Genomic DNA, 25,921 nt, shown 5'->3' with positions numbered 1-25,921 from the left:
GGTCCTACTGTGTAAGAATTTCAAACTTACCTTACTAGGAATTGGAAACTTGGTCTGCTCAGCTTTACATGGGGTGTGAATTGCAGTCAGCGGAGGAGGCCATGAATGTGTCATTTCCTATGAAACAAAATAAAACAGAATAAAACTACAGTTATAGAACTATCTTAATATATATCTGTATGTAACATTATATATTACATGAAGTGATAACACTAAAATGGTGCTCGTACCACAGTTCATATAGTTGGTTGCACATAGTAGTGGCTTGCATTACATACCAACCATACAATCCACTATATATCCATTTAAAAGAAAACAGAAAGAAGAGGTGATTTCACTACAATTTAAAGTTGACTCTCTGACCCCATCACTTTAAGGACAGACCTGCTGATGAAAATAAACAGGTATGGGACCTGTTATGCAGAATGCTTGTTACCTGGGTTTTCCAGATAAGGGGTCTTACCATAATCTGGATCTCCATTAAGTCTGCTAAAAATCATTTAAAAATTAAATAAACCCAATAGGATTGTTTTGTCTCCAATATGGATTAATATCTTAGGATCAAGTACAAGATACTGTTTTATTATTACAAAGATAAAGAAAATAATTAAAAAAAAATTGAAATTATTTGATTAAAATGGAGTCTATGGGAAATGGCCTTCATGTAATTAGGAGCTTTCTGTATAACGCTTTTCAGGTTAATGGATCTTTTACCTGTACTTAAAAAAACTTTATGGTTTCCTTGGAAGAGAGCATGCTAAATGAAGAGAGAAGCAGGTATGATCTTTCTCCTCTGAAGAATGATATATAATGGTGTATAATGTTTTTACAGCCCTTCACAGAGACCCTCATTAGAAACAAAGAGGAGAGACATAGCGAAGGCATTTGACATGATCCAATTGCAATACCTGTAGGAGGTCCTGCCACATTATGGTCTGGGACCCAGACTTTGTACCGGGATCAAACCAAAGTCTCAGTAAATGGGATAATTTTGGCTGAGATACTGTAACTCTACAGCACTGTACAAGACAAGGCTGTCCTCCAATGCTCACCAATGCTTTTCGATGTAGCGATTGAACCACTGGCTATTCAGATTAGGGAGTCACACGAGATTGAAGGGTTGAGACTGCATCTTATTGTTAAAAAGATATTTTTGTATGCAGATAACATGCCAATTTATTTGGTGAATTCCAAGATAACTCTGACAGAATTAATACAGGTGGTCTCAGACTTTGGGCCATTTTCTGGCCTCCGAGTTAATAAAAACAAATCAACAAAGTTATTTTTCCAACAGATCCCCTCCCTGATACTCAGCATTCTCATATAGAACAATTACAGGTGGTATCTACTTTTAAATATTTGGGAATAATTATTTATAGAGATTTCACAAAATAAGCAACTCTAAATCTCAACCCAACTGTGAAGAGCTTGGTCTCTAGAATCCAGGTGTGGCAGGAGTTCTCTCTCACCCTTCCTGGCAGGATAAATTTGCTTAAAATTATATTTCTCTCAAAATGTAACTATGCTTTCCACAATTCTCCTGTAATTCCCAGAACTCAGTTGTTTACCTACCTTAACAAAATAGTACAGGGTTTTCTTTGGGCTAGTGCACACCCTTATCTTAATATGAAAATCCTACAGACGTCCAGCACTAAAGGAGGGTTGGCGCTGCCAGACTTCAAACTCTATTTCTGGTCAAGTCAGTTGACCTACACCCACTGGTGGTTAACAGTGGTGGCAGATAACCTGGCTGTCATGCTTGAGGCCACTGTTCTATGCTCCCTAGAGGCACTAGCCAAGCTCCCTTATCAAGATATCTCACCCTATTATCACGCTACCACTGCAATGAATACTGTGATCGCACTCTTTCAAAAGTCCCTTGGCTGGCACAAAAATCCCCACAGACATGGTCCCCCCCCCCATGGGAAAATCCCTCATTTGGCCTAAATTAGGTTATGGGCAGACAAAGGTATTAGAACACTACATGACATAGTGACATATGGTGACCTAAAATAATTTGCCACTCTCCAAGATGAGTTTGAACTGCCCCCTCTTACTGTATGTATTTTCGTTCGCTACAACTTAGATGTGCCTTTTTCCCCCCTAGATCAATACAACTGGAAGAGTCTTCTCTAGAAGAATATTTACATTGGCTGGACTTAAGAAAGGCCTATACTCTACTATGTCAATCAACTCCTGACCCATTAGCTAGACCTAAAGAGAAATGGCAGACGTGCCAGACCTTGACGACAAAATGTGGGATGATGCCCTAGAACAAGTCCTAGAAATAACAATGGCAGTCAGAGACAGGTTCATTCAAATTAAGTTTATTAATTATGCCTACTTAATAGTGATGGGCGAAAAGTTTCGGCAGGCATGGATTCGCGGCACAATAGCCGTGGGCGACGAAACAATAGCCGCGCGACAAAATAATAGCTGCGGGCGACGAAACAATAGCCGCGCGACAAAATAATAGCCGCGGACGACAATTTTTTTTTGTCGCACAACATTTTCGCCGTTTCGCGAATTTTTCGCCGTTCCGCGGATCTTTTGAAAGATTCGCTAATTTTTCGGCGAAGCGAAACGGAACAGATTCGCTCATCACTACTACTTAATGCTCCCCAAACCTCTGATATATGGCCCAAATGTAACTTAGCAGCGGGCTCCTTTTTGCATGTCGTCTGGGAGTACCCGGCTATACAACAATTATGATCTACAGTACTAAAAAACGTAAATGAAACATTGCCCCTCCCCAATATTCTTTCTTCAAAAGTATGTTTGTTAGGGGTGCTGGAAGATTTGGGGTTATAACCACACCAACGTTTGTGTTATTTGCAACTTTTATTCTATGTTAAAAAAGCTATTCTGCTAAAATGGAAATCCACTGTAGCTTCATCCCTCACTTTCTGAAACTTAATTAATTAATTATAAACTACCCAAACAGAAATTGGTATACATGTCTAGAGGCTGTCCAGCCAAGTTCAATGCAGTATGGTTAAATGTGCAATCCTAATACTTTAGCCAGGCTCGCTCTAGCCACTTATCTTTTCTTTTCTTCTCTCCTTCCTTCTCTATGTTGTTGTTAAAATGTTAAATCTTTAAATAAAAACTTATAAACAAAAAAAAAAGAACCTTTAAATTATTTTTCTTTAAGTAAATCTTGTAATTGTGTAAGCTATACAGTATATGGTGCGAATCTCTTAAATTATATATAATATATATGCGTTAGTAATAAAATACCATCTTCCATAAAACAGCACTTTAAACGTTGCCATTCTTATTCCGAATATATACATTTGACTTGGCCATATAAAACATAACACATGTAAAGCTTTAAAGAGGAATTTTATAGATGAATTGCCAGTCTATAAAGCTAAGGTTGATTTATTTCTACATTATTTGAACTTAACATAATCTTAAAATTATGCTAAGTGATGCACAAGATATTTGGATTACTTTGGTAAAAAAAAAAAAAACAGCAGACTAAAGATTAAACAAATATTTCAAGTCAACCAACTTATTGGCTCTCACGTTAACAAACCTTTAGAAGAAGCAACAAAGTCATCTCCCTCTTAGCATAACATTCAAAGGTTTTCTAATTAAGTGCATATGTTACATTTGTTGGAGCTAGTCACGCTTCTTGTCCTCTCTGAAAAGCCAGTCTTTTGTTATTAGGGCCCTCAGGTTTATAACAGTTCAAGGAAAGATTTCAGACAGGTTTAAATATTTATTTCCAGGTCATAATCCATCTTGTGAAAATACTTTAATATGGAATAAGCAGTTATAATAGAATGTGCAAATACCATCATTTTCTGATAAAATTACAAAGAGGTAAGGTTTTGTTACTGCTTGTAGCAAAGCTAAAATGTCCTGCTGGTGTTTGCTGGCCATTATATTTTTGTTCTTGCTTGTCTTTACCATGGATCTACAACCTCTGCCCACTACCGGCAAATGCCAGAGGGGCTGCTGTAAGATGCCACAGACAGACACTATTTAGTGGGCTTGAGGGGGGCTGTAAGGGCCTCTGTGTACTTGAAATGTCAGGGCCTATTTTGACTCCCAGTCTGAACCTGTCCAAGTCTTTACCACTGTCAACCCACAGATCTGTTCTGTAGGGCTAAAAATTAATATTATTTTCCAGCCTAGATAACAAAGTAATGGACTAATGAGAAATGAGCTAAAAGAAGTGTCAGTGTGCCAATACATTAACACATTCTTCACGGTAAGAAAATATGATTTAGGATTCCCCACTATGATCTATGATAAAGCTGCCCTTTAAAGGAGATCTAAACCCTAAAAATGAATATGGCTAGTAATGCCATATTTTATATACTAAACTGCCATATGGCCTCCCCCCCATCCCCCCCGGAGTGGCCCCCCTAACCCCCCTCGCAGGGCCCCCCACCCGTAAATTTAACGTGTCGGGCAGGAGCTGTTGGGCAGGGGGAGCGCCGCAAGGGTCGGGTCTGGGCCGCCGTCCAGTCCAACCCTGGGCTGGCCTGTCATAAAAATTGATGCTACATTTCTGATCATTACATTCTGATGCTAATTGCACTGGCTTCTGAGCTGCCATCTTATGTGAATCCAGTTGAATTACTAATCAGCCTTATACTGTTACATTTATATTCAGCCGGTCCCTAAGCTCAGTAAGTGACAGCAGCACAGAGCATGTGCAGGGAATCAGCAGAAAAGAAGATGGGGAGCTACTGGGGCATCTTTGGAGGCACAGATCTTCCCTGCTAAAGGACTGTAGTTGCCTTGGGCTGGTACAGAAGCCCAAAACATAATATACAACATTTCTAGCCTATTTCTTCAGTTACGCTTAATTCTTCTTTATTGTAATTGCAATAAGGAATTAATTTAATGCAACAAGGAGAGAACATTATTTTAATGAATGGCTAAAAGGAGACATGTTTCATGTTCTGTTAAAAGATGTGGGTTTTCAGGATTCTGAGAAAACTGTATTAGCCCCATATTTGCTTTTCCCTTTCTTTCAAATACTAATTTAATGCTCCTTCAGCCTTCTATGTATAGCTATAAATCAATGTTTTACCCCATTAGGTAACTTGCTACCATTCTGTATAAGTTAACCACAATTTTTTTCAGCTGGGGCATCCAAACAACTTATCATCAGTGACATAATCTACGCTATTAGGTAAATCTGTTGTTAATGACCGGGTTAAGACCCATATGTATGACTTTCATATAATAACTTGCTAGAAGTAAATATGACATAAAGTCAAAGAAGGTATTTTAAAACAATTTATGGAGATACAAATAAAATGCTTTACTAAATTTAATTTAAATTTAATTGCACCCATTCCCCCACCTGGTAAACTTCCAAACCATTCAGAGGACATACAGTAGGACCCCAATTTTACACTTTCCTGAGGGACTGAGTGAAAATTCAGGAAAACCCTTAAATCAGAGAAGGAGTTAAATGCCTGTTCGGGACCGGGCAAGAAATAGGTGTCAGTTCTGGGAAAAAATTGGGGTAAAAAAAATGGCATTTTACTATACACATACACCTTAAACGTATATGCACTTAATATTGACTAAAATTTACCAAACATTAATTACAGAATCCTTTATTTTTGCAAAACTAATTCAAATGGCCTAATGGTTTCATCCATTCAACAAGCCAATTGAACAAAGTCAATATTTATCTCAGTTCAAATCTTTAAAGATTTGGTCTGACAGACCCCTCCCCACCAAAAAATAAAAGACAAGTGTTTCAGGTGTCTAATTCCATAAAACAATTTTTTTATATAATTAATATTGATTGAAAATGATATTGAACCTTTATTAATTCAAGTTATACCTTTTTAGGTTCCTGATTCAATATAATTAGATCACATTTGTTATTTGCCATGGTGAATCCCAAGATAGTTATGGATCAATTGGCATTTGTTGATACATAATGATACTTTGTAGACTTGTCTCCTTATTTTATTTCTAAAAAAACATAAGGGCATATTTATATCTGCAAGTGCAATGGACAACTTGGGCTTTTCCTCACAAAACAACACATTCATTAAAGGTACTTATGTCAAAATGTGCGCCTTGCACTTCTGTATAGTTGCTCTTGGTGCTGCTCAGGTACTGTATCAGCAGGCCTAGCACCCTTGCACAGAAAGAATAGAGTGTACATTGGGTACCGAGATTACAATCACTGCCATGTGCCACACCCTCCAGAATTCCTAGGCTTAAAAGAGGACTAAATCCTAAAAATGAGCTAGAAATGTCATATTTTATATACTGAACTTATTGCACTAACTTAAAGGTTCAGCACTTCTATAACTGTAATGATCCAGACCTTTAAATCAGTCACACAAGCTCTCCATCTAGGATTCTGTTGAGCTGTTGAAAAGCCAAGCTTAGGGGTCATTGCAAATTATCAAGTATAAGATAAACTTTGCCTGTCATATAAGCTGATGCCACAGGGCTGATAATTAAATTATATGTATTAATTACCACTCAGCCTTATATTATGACATTTATATTCTATATATACAGTATATTGTGAGTTGGTCCCTAAACCCAGGTAATTGACAGCAGCACAGCGCATGTGCAGGCAATCAGCAGAAAATAAAATGGGGAGCTACTGGGGGCATATACAGAGGCACAGATCTCTGCTAAAAGACTGTGGTTGCCTTGGACTGGTACAGACGCCCAAAACATAATGTGCACAACGTCTAACCTATTTCTTTAGTTAAGCATTAGTTTAAGCACCAGAAACACAGTATCACTGTGTGTGTTACACGGCTAAATGTACATATAACTTTGCACACATATGACCAGGCTTTAATAAGAAACATAAAGAAATCTAGTCTAATGAGCAAAATGCTTAAACAATGCCTATGAGGCTAAGGATCATCCACAAGTTCACAGAGAATGGAATATCTGTCAACTTTGGCAATAGCCCTACATCCATGAAGCGTTTGCCCAAAACTCCTAGGAAATAATAACATCATGACATTTCCCCTATTATATATTTCCCCATGTGCTTAATACTGATGTCCTGCATCCAAGTGACTCATAGTTAACAGACCTGCAATCACCACCAATAAAAATAAAAATCTAGCCTAATGTAATCTAACAAATACTTTTGCATAACCCTTATGAAGCAGCATGATTCATAGCTCTGTGGGAAATATGAAGGCCAAGTTATTATTTCAGGGAAGATGTTATACAGATGACATGCAGGTCTACTAAAACAAAAAAGCCTTTAGAATTCCATTAGCTAATCTCTTTGTACTCTGGTTTTCTTTCTAACACAGTACTTCCCAGTAACCCCTGCTCCCCACCTCAATCACCAAAGTAAATACATTAGAGAAGCTACTAATAAAGTAACAATATCAGACAGGGACACACAGGACTGGATTAGAATTCTTAACTATGATTTTTAAGGCGGTGTGAACTGATGCGCTGTGACTTGGAAAGAATCAGCATTTTGTTATTATATTATGAGAACGGCTTTGAAATTATTATTGTGTGTTTTACACAGTAATGCTCAAGTGCGTTCAATTGCTTCTTTAACCTCAGTGCATATTTCAATTGTTCCTGCTATTAGTCAGGCTTGGCACGCATTTGATATGCGGAGCTATAGGAAAGCATAAATGTAATTGCTGCCAGCTGCCAATCATATTTAAATTTCGTCTGCCAATATTTATGCCACTGAGGTTTTGCCCTGTTTGTAATACTCAAGGAGACCCAATAACGGTACTGCACGTTGGCATAGCAGGAATGCTCTTTCACAATATTTATTATCTAAGCATGCTGTGGGCATACAAAAATTCAGAACTGGGCTATTAATTGCAGGTAAAAGGAAAGTATCACTAGGCAACAAATGTCTCTCTAGAGAGTAAGTAAAACAATGGTGAAATATTTGAAATTCTGATTCTGATTCCATATTGCTATTTGGAAAGGCCTGCACCTTATATACAATCATTCGCTTTATTATAGCAGTTCAAAAACTTTCAAATGGTGAAATGTAAAAAGTACAGTAGAAGGCACCTTAATTAACAAATCGAACAGGCAATGTTAATTATAAATAACAGATGGCAGAACTGGAAATGATCTAACTGGAGAAAAGCTTATGAGGGGATATAATAAGTATGCAAAAAGTAAACTGAAAGCCAATGCAAAGAGCTCCCTTGGGATGTTAAGATTGATGGGAGGGAAATTTCAGAGTTGGCAGTGGAAAGGTTTTGTCACAATGAGAGCAGGAAAAAATTATGGAATTCTTTCAAATTGGATGATATTTGCATATTTGCAGAAAGATTTAATAATTTCAATAAAGTATGGAGGTCTTTCTTGAATAAAGAATTTAGGTTTATGCTACTTGCATCTATATGAAAATACAAGCAAAAATGAAGAAATAAAAGAGAATAAGCTTTATACACATAGGATGTTATCCTACTTTATACACAGAATTGTGCCTACTAAACACTATTGGAGCAGATTTATCAAAGTGTGAAATTAGAGCTCACCATAGTAAAATTCCATTGCTCTCTAATCATTTCTAAGGAATTTTTAGATCTCAAATGGTAACTTTCACCTCTAAAATACCATAAAAATGAATGGAGAATGGTGGAGTTTTACTGGCATGGTGCCGAGAGACTGGCGGATTGCTAATGTGGTGCCGTTATTTAAAAAGGGATCCCGTTCTCAGCCTGAAAACTATAGGCCTGTTAGTCTGACATCAGTAGTAGGAAAACTTTTGGAAGGGGTAATAAGGGATAGGGTACTTGAATACATTGCAGTTCACAATACTATTAGTTTGTGCCAGCATGGTTTTATGCGTAACAGATCTTGCCAGACTAATTTAGTCGCCTTTTATGAGGAGGTGAGTAGTAACCTCGATGCTGGAATGGCAGTTGATGTCATCTACTTGGACTTTGCTAAAGCGTTTGATACAGTACCTCACAGAAGGTTAATGATCAAATTAAGGAGTATTGGCCTAGAACATAATATTTGTAATTGGATAGAGAACTGGATGAAGGATAGATTACAAAGAGTGGTTGTAAATGGAACATTTTCTAATTGGACCAGTGTGGTTAGTGGAGTACCGCAGGGGTCAGTCCTTGGTCCTTTGCTTTTTAACTTGTTTATTAATGACCTGGAGGAGGGCATAGAGAGTACTGTTTCTATTTTTGCTGATGACACAAAATTGTGCAAAACTATAAGTTCCATGCAGGATGCTGCCGCTTTGCAGAGCGATTTGACAAAATTGGAAAACTGGGCAGCAAACTGGAAAATGAGGTTCAATGTTGATAAGTGCAAAGTTATGCATTTTGGTAGAAATAATATAAACGCAAACTATCTACTGAATGGTAGTGTGTTGGGGGTATCCTTAATGGAGAAGGATCTAGGGGTTTTTGTTCATAACAAGTTGTCTAATTCCAGGCAGTGTCATTCTGTGGCTACTAAAGCAAATAAAGTGCTGTCTTGTATAAAAAAGGGCATTGACTTAAGGGATGAGAACATAATTTTGCCCCTTTAAAAGTCCCTGGTAAGGCCTCACCTTGAGTATGCAGTGCAGTTTTGGGCTCCAGTCCTTAAGAAGGATATTAATAAACTGGAGAGAGTGCAGAGACTGCAACTAAACTGGTTAAGGGGATGAAGGTGAGACTGTCGAGGTTGAGGTTGTTTTCTCTGGAAAAGAGGCGCTTGCGAGGGGACATGATTACTCTGTACAAGTACATTAGAGGGGATTATAGGCAGATGGGGGATGTTCTTTTTTCCCATAATAACAATCAACGCACCAGAGGTCACCCCTTTAGATTAGAGGAACAGAGCTTCCATTTGAAGCAGCGTTGGTGGTTTTTCACAGTGAGGTCAGTGAGGTTTGGGAATGCCCTTCCTAGTGATGTGGTAATGGCAGATTCTGTTAATGCCTTTAAGACGGGCCTAGAAGAGTTCCTGAACAATCAGAATATCCAAGGCTATTGATAAGGCTTATTGATACTAATATCTACAGTTAGTACTACTGGTTGTATTTATAGTTTATGTATGTGAGTGTATAGATTGGTAAGTATAGGTTGTGTGTGCTGGGTTTACTTGGATGGGTTGAACTTGATGGACACTGGTCTTTTTTCAACCCTACGTAACTATGTAACTATGTAACTGTGGTGAGCTCTAATTGCACATGTTCCTAAATGTGCCCCTATGTATTCCTGCTCTATTATTTACTCTTGGAATTACACTTTACTTGAGGGAGGGGTATGTTCCCCTGTAACACTATACTGTACATGATAACGCTGTAAGAATAAAATAAAATGCAAATAAGTGAGTTGCTTACTTACTTGTATATACACTTGCAATTAAGTTTCAAAGAAACTAAAAAAAGATCAAAATTGAATATATAATATGAATAAAGATAAATGGTGTTTAATGATGTACGATTGTTTACAGTACATGTTAATGATATTACAAATGAAAATGTTACATTAAATTGTAGTTAAAGTGTTTTTAGCCCTAGAATAGCATATACATTGCCCTGCCTTGTTAGAGAAGCTCCTTTCCACTATTCTACAGCTCTTCTTCATAGGGGAAAAAACTTTCCATGTTGCTTCCAAACAGGTAATCTGGACTCTTCCCCTTAGATCAAAGGGGGAGGGCTGAGGAGAGCTCCCATTCCATTGGTTGATGTGGAAGGAACGGTGCATAATAATGACATCTGAATTGTTTTTCAGGCTCAAAAGATTTGTTAGTCTTGGAGAATATACCGAATGACAAAAGTCATACCCCTTAGATAGTGGGGGTACCGAGGAGGTTTCCTATTCCATAAGTGTGGAAGGTGTTCATAATAATGACATCTGCATTTTTTTTCTGGTGAAACATAACGCATAATGAAATTCGCGAGAATGAAAATTTTGGCACAAAATTTTACCATATTGCAAATGCATAGGGGGCATATATGCCAAGAAAACCCTTACTAAAGCATACCTTCTAATTGTTTCTATTTAGGGTTGACACACCAAGACAGTTTAAAAAAAAACATTATCAGATAAAATCCTCATTCTAATGTTTAGTAGCCAGCGGAACACTTATTACTAGTGCAGAAAAGCCTGCTTCATTTAACAGTGGCTTTTACAAGTTGCCTTGTTTATTGTGACCCAGTTATAGGCGTAGTAACGAGTCTTGCATTGCCTAGAATGTGATACACATTTACACTGAATAATTAGGACTTCCACAACAGCCTGTAGTTTTACAAACCACTGTGTAAAAACATGAAAGTGCATCTTTAATGTTTGCTGTCGAAACATAACAAGCGTTTCCCTTGTCTATTAAATTGTCTTCAAACACTTAATCGCCGTCCCTGTCCCGGGTTTGACATATGAATGGCATCCATTTTCTGCCGCAGCTGCAGCTTCATGTTATTATGTTTATTGACAAACGGCTTAGCAGCAAAGACTATCCAAACGCTAAATGCTATTGTAGTGTGAAAAAATGCCTTTGTGAAAACGGAAAATCTAAATGCAAACAGACTTCAGATAAACCCTAGGTTTCTTCCAGGGGAACTAATGATTCATGTCAGACATTCGAGAGCTTGCTAGCAGGGTGGATGTAAGTGGACAAGTGGATTTAGTTTTGAAAGTCTCTCTTTTTTTAAAGAATCACAAAACAGCCAGTAAATCACACAATTCAAGCGTTAAAGAACAATCATCTTGACAAAAAGACACAGGGTGCCAAGTTATTTTTATAGCAAACTTAAGATGTATACAATTTCATTTATTTACTAAGCTATTTAAAAAGTGCCTTCTCTTACTTGGTCCCTTGACAGCCTAATGCTGGGTTGCTAAGTTACAACTATTTGACATCATCTCCTCCCCAATGTGTTCCTTCATTTGACAGGTCCACATGATTCACTAGGCTATTCGGCTCGTTACTCACTTTTCCAGTGACGTCTGTATTATGATTCTGAATTCACATCATGCGCTGTACTTCCTAATCACTCCCCTCCCCACCTTCATGAATCCATAAAAACATACTCATAATGCTTGTTGGCTACTGAGACAATCTGTAACCTATAGACAGTTTGCTGTAGCTTCATTTTACAGTTAATGTTAGAACACTATGCCTCTCCTTTAATGTCAGTTTCTATTTTACAAAGGGAAATTATGGAGGATCAAATAGATCTCTACCTGTTAACTGTGCTGTGTGGAACACACTAGTCAGAAATGGCCCTGATTAAATCCATTAGCGGCATGAAGAGCACATAGAAATGATAATGGCATGTGTAATTTCACCTGTCAAGGGCATTTTTGGTCATTGATATATATTTATACTATATATGGCTATTTCCTCAAACTAACAGACACAAAAATGGATGACTCTGATGACACTCAGTTAATTGAAGGCTTACTATGAATAGGATTTTTTTCCGTACCATAAAATATTAACCCTTCAAAACCACAGTTTCATTAGCAGGTATCTTAATCTAAAATATAAAAGGAAGCTGATGTTTATATGCCAGGAACACATCTTGCCATTACTGTTTTTGGTCAAAGGAACATTAATGGTGTAATCAGGGGTGTTTTGGCACCTAGTAGCGTTCTATAGTGGCCTAGGGACTGCCACCTCGCCCCTTTACATTTAAGTGGGGTTGGGCACAATAGGTGCACTAGAAAAGCCTAAATTCTGAATTTAAATATCCAAATTTTTTGCCACCCCTGGTAACTTAAGGGGCACTGCTGCTGAGGCGAGATTCTCAACTTGCCTAATGGCAGCAGCTATCCTGTATATAATGAAATAAAAAGCCCAATGTCTGCAATAGTTGTAGCCCAAAAAAACAAGCCAGTGTTTGCTTTCAAAGAGGCCAGTTAATGATAACTGCTTATTAACTGATATGGGTAACTAATCCCAGTGCAAATTGTGTGACTCTTTTTTACCCCTTTGTTCAACATTCAACAAAAATTATTGGGTCACTTACATTTGCTCTTTTATAGAATTTTCTACTCATGGCTAGTTAAATTCACTGTGGAAAGTGAAACCAACTATACATCTGGAATATTATTATTATTATCTATTATTTACACACTTTACAGAGATGATATATTATTCATATCACCCAGACACAGTGGAGGTCGCTATCACATACACATAAACACTATGGTCAATTTAATTTATGTGTGAGAAGCCAGAGTGCATGGAGAAAAGCTCCCCAAGCGTGTTAAGAACATGATAAAAACATATAAACTCCTTTCAGGTTGTTCCCTGGCTGGAATCAGACCTAGGGCTCTATCACTGCACGGTAACAATGCAAACCCTGCCTTATTTGTAAGATATTAGGAATGGAGGACATGAGGTTCAAGAAGCTGATAAACTAAAACACTTTAGTGTTTTCAAGTGATATTAACAGATTGGTTATATCAACTGAACACCCAATATCCAGGGGAGTACACTTGAAAAAAACACGCTACTGCAGATTTGAAACTTGGTCTGTTGACTGTAGGTCAAGATAAAAAGAATGAGAAATCTCATGTTAACAAAGATGTTTTCCTACATTCAAGATTTTTCTGATAATTATCAATTTTCTCCTGTTTTTAACATTTTAGAATGCCACAGATCAAAGGTGGCAAGATCAGTTATAAGCAATGGGTCACACTAGCATTGCCTACAAGAAAACTATCTTACTCAAGAATTCTTAAGTAAATCTATTCAATAGAAGCTTAATATTTTCTCAGGCACTTTTTGAGCTCAAGAAAATTTTCTATCAATAAGGGGTTTATGTAGTTTTTAATGGATTGAAGTAAACTATTTTGGTTAGCTTAAAAAATAATAAATGTAAATAAATGAATGCTCTAATAAAAAAAAACAGTTGTGTGGTATGATTTCTCAAACACAAAATGAATTGAAAATTAATCAGTCCTACAGTTGCCAAAAAATGTTGTTTTGCTGCCAAATCCTGATGTTTTGTCAAAGGTTATTCTCTTCAGACACCAGTGTATGTAGACTCTATGCACAGTGCTTTAAATTAGTTTAAAAATGTTACTACATATTTTACTATGTACTTAATTACTACCAGCACTTATAAATAATAAGATATCAGAATAGTAAATGTTACATACTGTAGGTGTTGTAAAGCTGACAAATGTAGTAAAATGAAGCACTGGTTTAACCCTCCAGATGCACACAACCCAGCTTAGGCTAGTACTGCACTAGGCAATTTGTTGGCTGCCAATTTACCCTGGAACATTTATGGAATATTAAGTTTGGACAAGCCTTGGGTAACACACATCTACATAAAAGGCAGACAGAGGTGATTGTAACATTGTGTGGCAATGCCAGTGGTGCTCTTCAATGGCATAACTAGCGGTCACTGGACCCCCCGAATGCACAGAAACTCTGGACTCCACCTAGGGTTGCCACCTGTCTGGTTTTGACCCGGCATACTGTCCTTTTGAATAGTTATAATGGATGTGAATAATATTAAATTATATAATTGCTCAAACAAATCTTTATGAACTGTAACTTTTGGCAAATCCCTGTCCCTTTAAGCCCAACATTTTAGAAGTGCTTCACCACCTGATATTTAGTCTATCAACTTGATGTTCCAACCATGTTCTTAAAATTCCATTGCTCGAGAAGCCTGGCTTGTAGCTGACATAACAATGAGAGGTGGGGGACCTTGAAGTAGAAAGTAGTGATAGATATAATTCTTCAACTAAAGCCTGTTGTTTCTGATGTATTGAATTTTTGAGCTCTATAACAAGTGCTGGTCTTTTTGTGTTATACTGGTATTTTTTTTTTATTATACTGAACTGACAGAAAGCACTGCAAACCATTGTAAATCAATGAAACCATTTTTTTTTCTAATTTCACTATCTCGGACATCAAATCCACATAAAATAAGATTGCGGGGAAACTTTGGCCATTACAAAGTTTTATACTCACCCGTAAGATTTCTTCTACACAGTTGGGATCATTTGGAAGACTAACCTAAATTAAAGGAAAAAAATAAAACCTGTTAGATAATGAAGGCAAAGTACATTATTCTTTTTAAGAGCAGTACTATTCCAGATAAGTAACAGAACACAATACAATTCCCATTGTCATGAAAGTAACGATTATTGGAAATCTTTACCTGTGGCTATCCAACTGCCAACAACCGAAGGGTCCAAAGACTATTAAAGGATGCTGAAAGTCATAGATCAATGGCAGGTGAATGGTCAAAGGTAAGATTTCCCTGTTCTAAAGCAATATGCACACTGATTCCAATTATTTTTCTTTTAAATGCTGCTTAGTGATGTCATCAGTTATAATTGATACTTAATGATGTCACATGAAGTCTGTGGCCTCGTGCTTAAAACTGGTCATGGAACACCTCAATGTCCATATATTTTACAATAAGAGGTATCTGATTCCTTTTAAAAAGCTGCATTTTATAAATGCAAAAGAAATTCACTTTGGCAAGGTGTCATCAGGTTAAATAAAGTACTAAATAATTGAAAGAGATTCAGTAAAGCCAGACACATTTCATTCAGACTCAGTATGTACTATGTGTTTTAGCCTTTGTGCTGGATCAGAAGGAAGAGATATTAAGCAGTCTTTGAAACGGCAAGTGCACTTCATAGGACCTTGTCGTACTGCTTTCTTCCTATTTCGCGCTGTATTCATGAAAAGCACGATTGAAGAAAAGTGAATATTACATGAGCTGAAGACCATTTCTGTGCTTACATGTCTTCAGTCAACACAATCCAGATTCAGATATACCTGAAACTCAGTTACAAGCTATAATCTCTTGTTCCCTTCAAAAATGTGCTAATTGTGACCTGTTCAAAGACAAGAGGGTGCACATAATATTTATATGTAACAGGATTTATACTTTATCAAACAATTTAGGGTATACTATACTTTACAGTTCTGAACTGGACAGTCTGGTTTTTACAGGGGCTGTCTGGTTCAAAAGAGCCTGCCTGGACAAAACTTTGCCTGTGTGACATAACGCAATCCCTGACATCATAATTCTTCCCCAACTGTCATTCACCCACCCCCATACTCATTTGCCAAACACCAAACAACATCTGTCTCGCCCCTGACATCAATCTGGACCTGCATGGAGGTAAATGTGGGAAACCAAGGTATACTTTAAATATCCTCAAGCCATAGACTTTGCAAATATAAAAACCCAAATTTTGGTCTGTTTACTTTGTAGGACAATCAAGGTCTGTGATCTTGTACTTCCAAATGGACATGGCTATGCTCATTTGCTTAAAGCAATCAAACATATTTTCAGGAACTAACACATGTATCTTCTTTTATAAATGTGGTAGTTCATGTAAACCTTTCCTGGATGTCAGCAAATTTTAGATAAATGGTGAAAATATCCAACTGCTGGAAATTATTGAGAATTTGGTATTTGATAAATCATCCCCATAGTTTTCCGGTAAGGTTTTTACAAGCAAAACTATGAGAGCTACCCCTCTGGTTCTGGCCCCAATACTCTACATTTGACTTTGCCTAAATATCATACAGGTATGTGACCTGTTATCCAGGTCACAAACCTGGATAAGGAGTTCTTTTGTAATTTGGATCTTCATACCTTAAAACTACTAAGCCCAAATTCAAATTTAAAGATCAGAGTTCCAGCTTTTTTCTGCCACCGGGTAACTTGCTGGGCACAGCCCCTTGAAGAGAGTTCCTCAGCTTGCCTCATGGCAGTAGCGCCACAGAACAGATCCCATAACATATTGTTGTTTAACATCAATATGAATGTTCTAACAGTTCTTGCACAGTAAAAAATGACTGCAAATTTCCCATGGAAAATTCAATTAGTATTACTATTACTTAGTCAATTTGGGATGTATTATGTTATAGAACAATGCACTCAAGTCTAAAACAGCTTTAGCGCAGACAGAAGCAAATGCTGACAATAGTCACTGTACAATTCTGTGGTTTGAAATTCTGTTAATGAATGCAGCTCAGTTTAGGGCCTAATGACAAATCAAATGAAAACTTGCAAATAAGGCATAAAAATGATATTTAAATTTATAGTGTTTAATGAAATGTTATGCTAGTGGTAACGTCCCTAAAATGACCTAGGGGATTTTGATTTGGAATGTTTTACTATATGTAAAGTTCTTTAGTTACTTTTTTTCAACATGCATACACCAAAATTGTTATTAACAAGGTTTGGTGTACTGCAGATATGGGCTCTATTATCTGGAATGCTTGGGACCTGGAGAACCCTGTACCCTATATATTTTGAAAACCTAGAAGCCCCTCTTTAAAGGAGAAAGGTAAAAACTTTATCAGAAAGATCTATATAAATACAGCCATAAGCACTCACAGAAAAGCTGCCCTGAGTCCTCTATCAAAAGAAACACAGGATATCTTGTCTTCTTTTGTGTAAACATGTTCTTCGGTGTCAGACTTCCTCTCCTTCAGGGCAAGGGCACGAGTCTGTGCAGCTCTCTCTCCCTCCCATTTTTTGCTCCCCCTCCCATAAGAATGTATAATCTGAGCTACCAGCAGCTAGAGCTGCAGCACAGAACCTACTGAGACCAAGCTACAATGGCAGCTGCTATCTTAAACAAACAGAGGGAGCTTCTAGAACTGTTTAATCAGGTATGGTAAAGCTTTCTGCAAAATAAATATAGCGTTCTAAGTGGCACTAATGTGGCAAATCTATTGGCAGTAAAATGCCAAATTGCCTTTCCTTCTCCTTTAAGTCATAAATGTAATCTGCCTTGACAACATCAATCATGCACTGCAAATGGTTATTCTCCATGAAAACTTGGAACACATTTGCTCTTTAAAATCTTTACTCAAAGTGGTGACCAGTAAATGCTATCTGCTCTTGTATACAAGAACTGGAGCAAGCTTTTTACGCTATGCAATGTTCCATAGCCCCTCCTAGTTAATAAAAAATGTTTGTACAAACTTCAGGTTTAAATTCTGAAATGAACAGCTTACAACCCTCCAAAAATGTTTATAGATTCTAAATAGTGCTATATGTACAATATTATTTCCATGAATATGGTAGTACTATCACTAACTGTGATGGAATAACATAGTTTAGAGGTATCATTTATTAACCTATAATATTTTTTACAGCACTTCCCTCTCATTTTTTCTTATATTTCCCACTCTCCTGAACACCAGTGTTCCTCTTGATAGTTTGTTCTCCATGCATTCACTATTATACAAACTACCATTCACTACAAATGAAGTACGCAATCAAGTGGGAAAAGAGCAACATACTGTATGAAATACACAGGTAGAAATGATCATGGCAGTTTGCAGAGAATTTATTAACTCTCTCTAAGAGTGTATTATTAAGAAGGCATTCAAATGCTAAATGCATACATCTACAAACATTTTGCACTGGTGAGAGACATAATATTATTAGAAATATTAATAGATATGGGCAAATAGTGATTTTGGGTAGAGATGATAAATTGTCCCCTTGCATTTGTTTCCATTCCCATACCTGACAATTCTTATGACATTTTCCCTTATCTTAAATCCTTCATTTTAATTCTTCATTACGACTGTACTTAAGTTTTTTACTACTTTCCTATTGACTTCTTGGCTTTTCTTATCAACTTTATATCCCACCACATCCTAAACTCATGAACCTCTTGCCACTATCCAGATGCCACCATTTCTGCCTCTTCAATTCCCAGAAACCCAAGCCATTCTAGTTTTAAAAGCATAATTAGTGATGGGCGGAATAATTGGGCAGGCATGGATTTGCAGTAAATTTCTGTGTTTCGCCATTGACAGACTTTTTTGTGAAATGGGTGCCAAAATTCGCCACGGAAAAAAATTATCGCTCACTTAAAAAAATGACGCACATGAGATTTTTTTTCTTGACGCGCACCATTTTCACCGTTTTGCAAACTTTTCACAATTTTGCGAATCTTTTCAAAGATTCGAGAATTTTTTCAGTGAAACTGGAAAGATTCACTTACCACTAAGCAAAATCTGTTATACACCATACAGGTGGAACAGGCTTTATTAAAAGGGGACATTTATAAATATATATCCAGCCTGACTTCATTAAATCTCCAAAGTAGACATTTTAAATTTAATATAGATGCAAACTTATTATCAAATGAGAATCATCCCAACTAGTTCTAAAATATTAAGAGGACTCTGCATTTTTGCTTGCCTTATATTGCACTATAATCAAACCTCAGAGGAGGGACGAATCTAATGCAGTTTAGGTGTTCACCAACAGATAATGATTAGATGAAACAAAGAATTGTTAAACTGTAAACACAGAAGACAGAATTCTTACTGGAGGATTCTCTTGTTTCTATTGGGCCACTGGCCTTGAAGAACATGGAAAATTGTTAATAGGCAGTACAGCTTAAGAATACCATCTTTGTAGTCGCTGGACTTCCAATCCCATCATGCACATCATCATCATTAGCCATGATAACACAATGTGCAGAAAAATGAGTAGGTAGCAACACTACTTAGAAAGGTATGCTTCCCCTTGAATCATTTGGCACACACAGCCATATCACATTCGTCTTTAATTTGGTTCACAGTATTTGCCATGTGTGAAGAGTACATCCATTATCATGGACATATTATAAAAAAGGATATTTAAATCCAGGCTTATTATTTTATGAGAAACATGGCTTTAAATTCCATTGTTTCATGAATTGTCCCCTAGCCTTAGCAATATGCACTAAAGATACATGCCTTGCTGGCTATAAAGAGAAAGTATATGATACATTATTTTATATTTGAGATACAATATGTAACTTTGCACAGATACAAATACATAAATAGAAAAGCGTTGTTAGCCAAACAATTTCACCCTCTGAATTGCATTTAAATGTGCAGCACTACATTTAAAAAGACATGATAAATCTAATTAGTCCTAGACATGCAAAACTTCATTAAAAAATCTTGTTTAAAGAACGCTCTGTGAAAATTAGTATATTCTACTTATATTGTAATGTCCTTTATAAACAGAAAATATAATATAAAAAAAAACTCAGTGTATCTGAATTTATGATGCTTTACCAAATGCAAATGAATCTTTGCAGAACACAGTGTACAGAGTCACAAAACACAGTGCAGTTGATCAAACTGAATATTTAAAAATGCAGCAGCAGCAGAGAAAGATCAGGTTTACATTACAAATGAATGTATGCAAAGAAGAACCTAAATAGATAAATTATGGAGTTCTTGAAACCTAATAGGTTTGTTTCTAAATGAACTGTAAGTGTTATATCACTGGTGCTACAGACACAATCAAACTTACATTTTCCAAGACCTAAATACCAGCAATTTTTACTTAACAAAAACAGCCTATCTAAGTGATGTTGGAGAGAAAACAATCAATTTATACTGTATATGGTGCCAACTCCAACCTGTCTTGTTGGAAACTATTCCCTTCATCTTTCTCAGTATAATCAACTGTTGGCTTACTGCAGAGGTTCTGAGGACATCACTATTTTGGTTACACACAGTGGGTGTATTATTTTGTGCCGCAATACTACCCCAACACAGCACTGTGGTATTATTATACCCAATGACAGTGTTTACAGCAAATGCGACAACTGCTATTATGGCTTGTTTAATATTTAATAAAAGTAGTGTTTTGCCATTGTAGCTGCTGGAATTTCTCTCCCATCTTCTCATTAGTACCATGCAGTTGATGGTTACAATAAAAATCAATCTGCTTACTAAAAAAATGTAATATGATCTAGCATAACAGTCAAGGAAACCCTATGCCTAGCACTATTCTTGAAAATTTTCTTGGGCATCTTTGTACTTTGGAAATTTCAAGTGACAAATTATAAATACCCAAGGGAAAAAAAGGACAAATATTCACCTACACCCAAAATACAAATTTATAAAACTTTTTTTTTTTTTTTTTAATCTACCCCATTGTGTATAATATGTTGTCTAAAGATAATGCACAACCCTGGGTGAAATACAGAAATACAAATAAAAAATACAAATAAAAAAATAACTTTCCTGTATAAGAATACCTTATTTTTGATCCATGTGGAAATCATGAATAGGGAGCTGAGGTCAGGGAAGTATTGCTATGAAATGCGAACAGGACTTTTTAAGTGCACCAGACTTTTTAAGTGCACAGGATGAGTACAAAGCATATTACATGTACAAAAAATCTTATTATCAAATTTTTACATATTAAGGGAAATTGCCATATTGTTGGTTCCAACTGGGAACTCACTCTAGTAACATTTGCACCCACAGCTACTACATATTTGTGAATGTTTTTGTCAAACAATACTGGTGACCAAACTTAGGGAATTCTAACCAATTGAAGAACGATAAATCATAGAAATGGAATGTTTTGACGATTAAGATGAATGTGAATTATTAAAATGAATTATTACCTGCTTTTCTAAGCAGCAATTCTGGTTGGCCCTTTAAAAGTTTGTGGCCCTTCACAGATCATCTCTGTGGCTATAGTGTTCATATGAAACATTCTGTGGAAATATATGGGGGGGACTCGGCAGGTACCTCTTCTGTCTACCCCTAGTCCGGGATCGCTTCCCCCCAGCATTGCTTGTAACCATGCTCCCCCCTTCGTTCATGGCTTCACTCTGCACATGCACATGGGGGGATGGGAGGGCAGTGAGGTGACTGCCCAGCATGGCCCACCTCTGCCAGGCCTGCACCAAAGTATATTGTACTTTATAACTGCTTCATTTTATAATGAACTAGGGTTAAATCTCCCATTTACCCACATATAGTGATCTAAGAGTTGTCCTTGAATACAATATCTAATTGATTATTATAACAATCTATGACAGAAACCCATGGATTATAACACAAGAGGGTTTTGATCCCCAAAAAAGAATGCACTCCAGCAGTATGTATGAAATATTGAATCAAATAATACAAGTGGATAAAGAACAGGGCACAAGAAAAGAATGTTTTGACTTTCCATTACTATACAAGCTTTATCACTGCAAAGACACCTGATTTTCTTTTAACAATGACCTTTGGAACTGTCAGACTAGACATATTTTATCTCTCTAGATGCATCACGAAACCTCAGAAATTCTGTGCTAAAGCATTAATCCGTATCACTACACAGTCCTTGAAATTATAATTCAAAGTTCAACTTACTTTAGCATTTTCCGCACAAAGTTCTTTGTGCCTCCCAGGGCACAAACGTCAGACTCTGGTTTCCAACTGAAATCAATTGTAATGGCTTCCAATGTTGGCAGCAAATGCTCTTTATGGTTAAAGAGCTACGAGATCATGCTATGCTTTATTAAATTTAAGTTCTGTGACTGCTGCTCTCACTGGGTTGGCATCATTTTACCAAAGAGAAAAAAGAATATTTACAGGCAATAGAACAATTTCCTTCAAATACAACAGAGAGACAATTGATATCACATAAGACTGGAAACTCGTTGGGCTAATTCCCATCGGAAGGCCCATCTGTCAGAAATACATCATTTTATTCTAAATGATGCCAAAAGAGCAAATTATGGATTTGTTCTAACATCACATGGATTTCATAAATCTTTCTAAGTCACAAGCACTTTATTTGAAAAGCACATTGTAAAACCAAAGAAGTCCTAAAAAGAAAAAAACTGTTTGTTCAGTGTTATGCATGACAACCAAAGAACGCATACAGATTTAGATTTTTTTTTTAATACATGTGAACTCTTTTGAAAAGGTGCTGCCATAGTCCAAGAATCGCATCACCCACTATGGGTCCAAGTGCAAAGCTTTTACAGATGGTGCACTGAATATTTGCCCCCCAGCAGTCATTGTACTAGAGCAATCCTGGTGTGGACATACAGTTTAGAACGGGCTGCATGGATGCTTAGTAATGAATTAAGCTGTACTTTGGAAGCTGCAATGCTAATAATAACAATAAGAGCTATTGATAAAACATTTATACAAGTCCATCTTTTGATCTGTTATCCTACAAGCTTATAGTTATTGCCGTGTAATTTTATGCCCAGTCTAGCATACTCTGTATGCAAGTTACTGTGTACTTTTGTATTAGTTACATATTCTTTGTACATCCATAGCAATGATTACATTGGTTGCACACTATACACATGACACAGAAGGGTTTTTTCACTAAAGTGCGTTAAAACGTGTGCTATTTATAGCCTGCGTTAAAAATTTTATTGCGTCTAATTTTTCACATTTTAACGCACAATTCACTAAAAGTAAATTTGCATTCATTTAGACGCGATGCTGTTTGTGTTATTTAAGTTGCGAAGACTATTTTTCTGCGGTATTTGACGGAACACGCGCTAATCAACGCATTGCGCACAAATAGTTGCCGCGTGCGAAAAAACGCACGCCATATTAGCCATACACGGCATTACTTTTGTAAAACTACTTTTATGAAAATGACCATTTCCCTGCAAACTGGAGGCTGCATCACTCTAGGGCCAACACATACTTGAATAAATCCCACTGCAAAGTCCATATTTTATTGCCAAAAGCTCATGAACTGTACTGTAATTTTCGCACAGACAAATGCGATATTTAGTGCGTCTAAGTGTTTGTGAATCGCGCGTTAGTATTATTTCGGCGCACAAATTAACGCATGCGTTAAAATTACCGTATGCTATATGCGACTTAATACTTTAGCGAACCGCGTGTTTTTTTCCACGTCAATTTTAACGCAAAAAAGCGTGCGATAAAACTTATTGACCTTTAGTGAATCAACCCTAGAGTATGATGGATTATATGTGCCTACCCATACATAATCCACTCATACCATGCCAGCCTTTTTACAAGTTATTACAGAATACATACCACATATCTCAGCCTTGATTGATAAATAATATAATTTAACTCCCATAATCCCCCAAAAGCTAAAAAATGTGTTTTAGGATGCAGGGACATATAATTTGCACCAGCAACCTAAAGGGGGCCTATACCTTTTACAATAGTGTTATTCCACCTAGATGTTTCTGGACTGTAATGGGGACATAAAAGTGCCACACTAATGCTTCTCCACCCAGATGTTATGGCATTACAAATTTGTAATCAAGCAACAATATGGATTAACTATTAAATGTACACTGTTTTATATACACATACTGGCTCTGTTATCTTGAAACCCATTATCCAGAAAGCTCTGAATTACAAGAAGGCCATCTCCCATAGACTCCATTATGAGCAAATAATTACATTTTTAAAAAATGATTTACTTTTTCTCTGTATTAATAAACCAACGTTGTACTTGATGCTAAGTATATATAATTAATCCTTATTGGAAGCAAAACAATCCTATTGGGTTAAAGTAATGTTTAAATTATTTTTAAGTTGACTAAACGTATGGTGATCCAAATTACAGAAAGATCCCTTATGCAGAAAACGACAGATCCAGTGCATTCTGCATAATAGATCCCATACCTGTATGTACATGTCCTGTTTACTTTGGACTCTCTTTTAACAGAGAGGGTCTCTACATTTGGTTCTAGCTCAAAGATCTTACTAAACACTACATGCCCCTTTAGAAGTTAAATGACAGTGTAATATAGGCAAGCCAAATGTGCAAAGAAATCACAGTATGTAAAATAACTGGGATTACTGTATCATCCCATATGAAGCATTAGCAGGGAGGATTCTCATTGGAGAATTCTCTTGCACCATAAAATTAATCTTGAAATTTCTGCAGAAAAGTCCATTTTAGGCATACATCCCTAAATTAAATTACAATAAAAGTGCACAAATCAGTTCAGAGCTTCTGTGTATCCAATTCACCTGTCCACCTGTAATATTACTACTTCCATTCCTCCCAGTGCTTGTGGTATTGTTATTCTGTAGTTTATTATGGTGTCATAATCTTAGTGTTGGTTTTGAGAGAAAGTAAATCAAAGCAAAATCACAGGAATATGACAGCAATTAGCTTTTATTGTGCACTTATTAATCTTGAAGAATGTTTCCTCTTCAGGCAGAAAGGGCTATGGATTCCTAGTGACAGTCAGCTTAAAACTCTTTTCTGTGATGAATGGAGACTATAATTAGAAGATAACTCTCCCTAATTTAATACACTATGAATAAAGTTGACAGAAATGCACAAATATTTGCAACAAGATGTCAGTTAAATACATAAGGGCTTGCAGTTCTGTGCCTTCGTGGGTAGAGATCAATAGCATCATCAAATATAAAAGACAGAAAGCTGACAGGAATAGCACAAGCTGTGTCGGACATTCCATAGAAATAGAACCAGATAAGATACTGCTATCTCTGGTTTAGAGTTACTAGTGCACTGGTCAGAATACATGTATTTGATTTTCACCACTATACTACAGGTCTTTGCCATGACACATTATATTATTATAGCATTATAACATTATAGCTAGTTTCTTTTATTACTAAGAGGGCCAGGTTTATCTTTTATGCTGGCCTAGAAGGATTTCATGTGACACCACCCATTTCTGTGTAAAATAAATACAAAAACTTGATTAACAAATCCCAATCCCCTTTATCCATGTGCTGCAACCACTGATACAGTTTGAATTAAATGTACATGAATAATAAAATGTAATGTACATGCCACAGCTGCAAAGGAATCTCCTAAAAATGCTTATAAAATACAGTATATGTGATTTTGTTAAAACCTGTGTATTTATAAATGTATATACAACACAAAGAATTCCTGGGGACAGACCTTCTTAGTGAAAAGCTCTGACATGTCCACTGCAAAATATTTGACCTGATCCAAAATTTTGCAGGCATGACAGTCCCAGCCTGACCCTCCTGATCCAATACTGAGGGTTCCTGAGAGTCCCACTTGCCTACCCCCAGCCTTGTACCTAAACACACTAAACATTTTAGCTGCTCTGCAAAATGGCCAGCAGAGGGGTATGGGAAAGAAAAGCATAGACAGAGTGAGGATAGGGGCAAATGCATTGTTTTAGTGAAACGAGGAAATACAGGTATTTGCTCGGGACCAAGGGTATTCCAGTTAAGAAGTTTTTCCGTA

At 36.7% G+C, this 25,921-nt stretch overlaps 1 protein-coding gene across 1 annotated transcript in view; it reads right to left on the bottom strand.

Annotated features, from left to right (window-relative positions):
* The window catches only part of aff2 (AF4/FMR2 family member 2), a 332,688-nt gene that overhangs the window by 114,395 nt on the left and 192,372 nt on the right, over positions 1–25,921 (bottom strand). Inside the window, exons 4-5 of the mRNA XM_002934547.5 lie at positions 14,902–14,946; positions 31–117 (exon numbers count right to left, since the gene is read on the bottom strand). Coding sequence (XP_002934593.2) covers positions 31–117; positions 14,902–14,946 — 132 coding nt within the window. The remainder of the gene's footprint in view (positions 1–30; positions 118–14,901; positions 14,947–25,921) is intronic.

Source organism: Xenopus tropicalis, chromosome 8 (genome assembly GCF_000004195.4).
Source record: "Xenopus tropicalis strain Nigerian chromosome 8, UCB_Xtro_10.0, whole genome shotgun sequence".
NCBI classification, from domain to species: domain Eukaryota; kingdom Metazoa; phylum Chordata; class Amphibia; order Anura; family Pipidae; genus Xenopus; species Xenopus tropicalis.
Note: the sequence above shows the minus strand (reverse complement) of the source record. Positions and strands in the feature narration are given on the sequence as shown.